This window comes from Physeter macrocephalus, unplaced genomic scaffold (genome assembly GCF_002837175.3).
Source record: "Physeter macrocephalus isolate SW-GA unplaced genomic scaffold, ASM283717v5 random_2153, whole genome shotgun sequence".
NCBI classification, from domain to species: Eukaryota; Metazoa; Chordata; class Mammalia; order Artiodactyla; family Physeteridae; genus Physeter; species Physeter macrocephalus.
The window spans coordinates 8869-11374 of NW_021147438.1; the positions used below are offsets into that span (position 1 = coordinate 8869).

A 2506-nucleotide genomic window follows, 5' to 3' on the forward strand; every position below is an offset into this window, starting at 1 on the left:
CACAGCAGCACTGAATCTAACCCACTCCACCCAGGAGTGTCGCCAGTGTGCCACCAGAGCCACATGACCAACATCCCCAAGAGCCTGTCTTGCCAGAGCCACCTGTGGACCTGAGTCCTCCTCTCACTCAGCACTTCAGAAAGTCTCACTCCCATTTCCTGGGAACCGGGACTAGGCAGCTACTCTGCTCTGCACCTGGTCCCCTCCCCTCCCACCTCTAAATGCCGGAGACCCCAGGGCTCCGTGCTCAGCCTGCTGCTTCCCGTCTGCAGTCTCTCCCTGGTTGGTGAGAAAGGCTCAGATTTGACGGCTCCTGTTGCCGCCTTCAACATATTGCCCCACATCTGACTGTTTCTTACCGCCCTGGTCCCTCCCCATGGATAATCTCTCACATTCTCTCCTGTAGCTAGCTCCCACTGGTTCATTTTCCACACAGCACCAGAGTGATCCAGATGCTAGACATAACCTAGACAGTTCTCCATGGGGGTATATCTAACCCCCCACCATAAGGCCTGTGACCCCATGTCCCAACTATCCCCCTTGCTCCCCACACATCACTGCTCTTCCTCCCCCCCCACCTGGCTCAACCCTCCTCTCCTCGTCTGCACTTACTGCTCCCTCTTCTCCTGCATCAGAAAGTTAGGTTGTTTCCTGTCTGGAGTCTCAGCACAGGAAAGCTTTGTGCCACCACCCGATGAAGTGCCCTTCCCTTCCTGTCTTGTCCCTTCTATGGCTTGTTTCCATAGGTGACAGCTGACAATGGCAGGCTAATTGGCTTATTTACAAAAGCACCACGAAAGAGGAGCCTGGTCATTTCACCGCTGTGCCCAAGGGCAGGGCTGCGCTGGATGCTTGATGTGCGTGTTGGACAGGCGAGTGGGGGAGCACCAAGCATGGCTATGGCCCCTGCTCCTCCACCCCCACCCCCGAGGATGGGACCTTCGCTTTGGCTGATGAGTGAGGGCATTTCCAACCAGATGGTCCTGCCCTGGCAGCATTTTAGGACTCCAGCAGCTTTCTGGCGACCACCCACCTTCTCCCTGAGCAAAACGGGCTGCCTCCACCAGGCCTGGGTATGGACATTTTCTGAAGATGTTCAACCAAGAAGCTGAGAGAAAAATTAAAAGCCCAACTAAATGAATGAAAAAGGAGGAGGACCCACGTGGGTACGTGCTGCTGCAGTTCAGGGTTTTGCAAGAGCTGGGGACTGATGCAGCTTTAGCTGGCCAGCCTTTACTCACAGAGCAGCTCTCTTGGGCCCTATGGTGCAGCTGTACCTTCTCGGCCTTGGATAGTGCCCTGTCCTGGACCACCAGGACCTCCCTGAGCACAGGGGTCCATATGTTGATAGGTTTAGATCCATGATTGTCCTGAGAGTCAATCAGGAACTTCCTAAAGCATGATTCCAGGACCTGCCTGCATGGCTTAATAGAACTGCTCTGCAGCGGGACGCTGGTATTGGGACTTTCACAGAGGTGCACCTGAGGGAGCCTGGATGGCAGAGACTCAAAAGCCCCACCTGGCTTCCCGGTCTTCTCAGAGCTGGCTCATTCACCCACATGAACTCCCATCTCTTTCCTAGGGCGATTCCGGGGGGCCTCTGGTCTGTGACTTCGCCAGTGCCTGGGTTCTGATGGGGCTGTCCAGCTGGGGCTTTGACTGCCGTCATCCCATCTACCGCAGCATCTTCACCAACGTCACCTACTTCACCGACTGGATCGTCGAGATCCAGAGACTCACACCTCTCCCTGAGCCCACGTCCGCTCCTTCTCAGACCCTGTTTCCATACCAGACTCTGCAGGCTGCGCGCTCACCTGGGCCTCGCACAGTCTTTGTGCCTCCACAGAGCTGGTCCCTGCTATTGTTCGTGCTTGGGGCCGCATGGACAGCCCTGCAGTGATCCCCAAGCCCCTCTGCTCTTGCATCTGCCTCAGGGCCCAGTCTCCTCACTGGAACTTTCTGCCCCTCCCCTCCCTGAGCCCCATCACCTTTCACTGCTGCCTTCTTCGCTTTCCTGTCCAACTGCTGCCAGCCCACAAACCAAGCATGAAAAAAACAAATAAAAACTAATGAAAGAGTCATCTTGCTCCTGTCTTGGGGCCCTATTGCCCCCCGTGATCCTCAGCACTCACCCTTTCCCTTGAGGTCTGTTGTCTGACTCCATAGACAAGGAATCAGGACGGGGCAGGGAGACTATCCCAGGTGGAAGGCAGGGGTGAGGACACTGAAGAAGTCCAGCCGGGGAGAGAGAAAGGTGTCTTCACTTGCAGACACCACTCCTGCCATGGGGGTGCACAGGCCTTCAGAGGAAGGCTATCAGTCAGCTCCAGCTGCCATAAAAATTACCACAGGCAATGTGGCTTAAACAACAGGAATTTATCATCTCACATTTTGGAGCCCAGAAGTCTAAGGCCTCTCTCCTTGGCTGATAGATGACCATCTTCTCCCTGTGTCCTCACATTGTGTTCCCTCTGTGTGTTTCTGTGTCCAAATTTTCCCTTCCTAT

The 2506-nt window shown here is 55.2% G+C and overlaps 1 protein-coding gene across 1 annotated transcript in view; it reads left to right on the plus strand.

Moving 5' to 3' along the window:
- Positions 1 to 1906, plus strand: part of LOC112062971 (putative serine protease 47) — a gene marked incomplete at its 5' end in the record, with an annotated part of 10137 nt that extends 8231 nt beyond the window's left edge. The window contains 2 exons of the mRNA XM_024117909.2: positions 838 to 1073; positions 1583 to 1906. Coding sequence (XP_023973677.1) covers positions 838 to 1073; positions 1583 to 1900 — 554 coding nt within the window. The remainder of the gene's footprint in view (positions 1 to 837; positions 1074 to 1582) is intronic.
- Between the last annotated feature and the right edge of the window lie 600 nt (positions 1907 to 2506).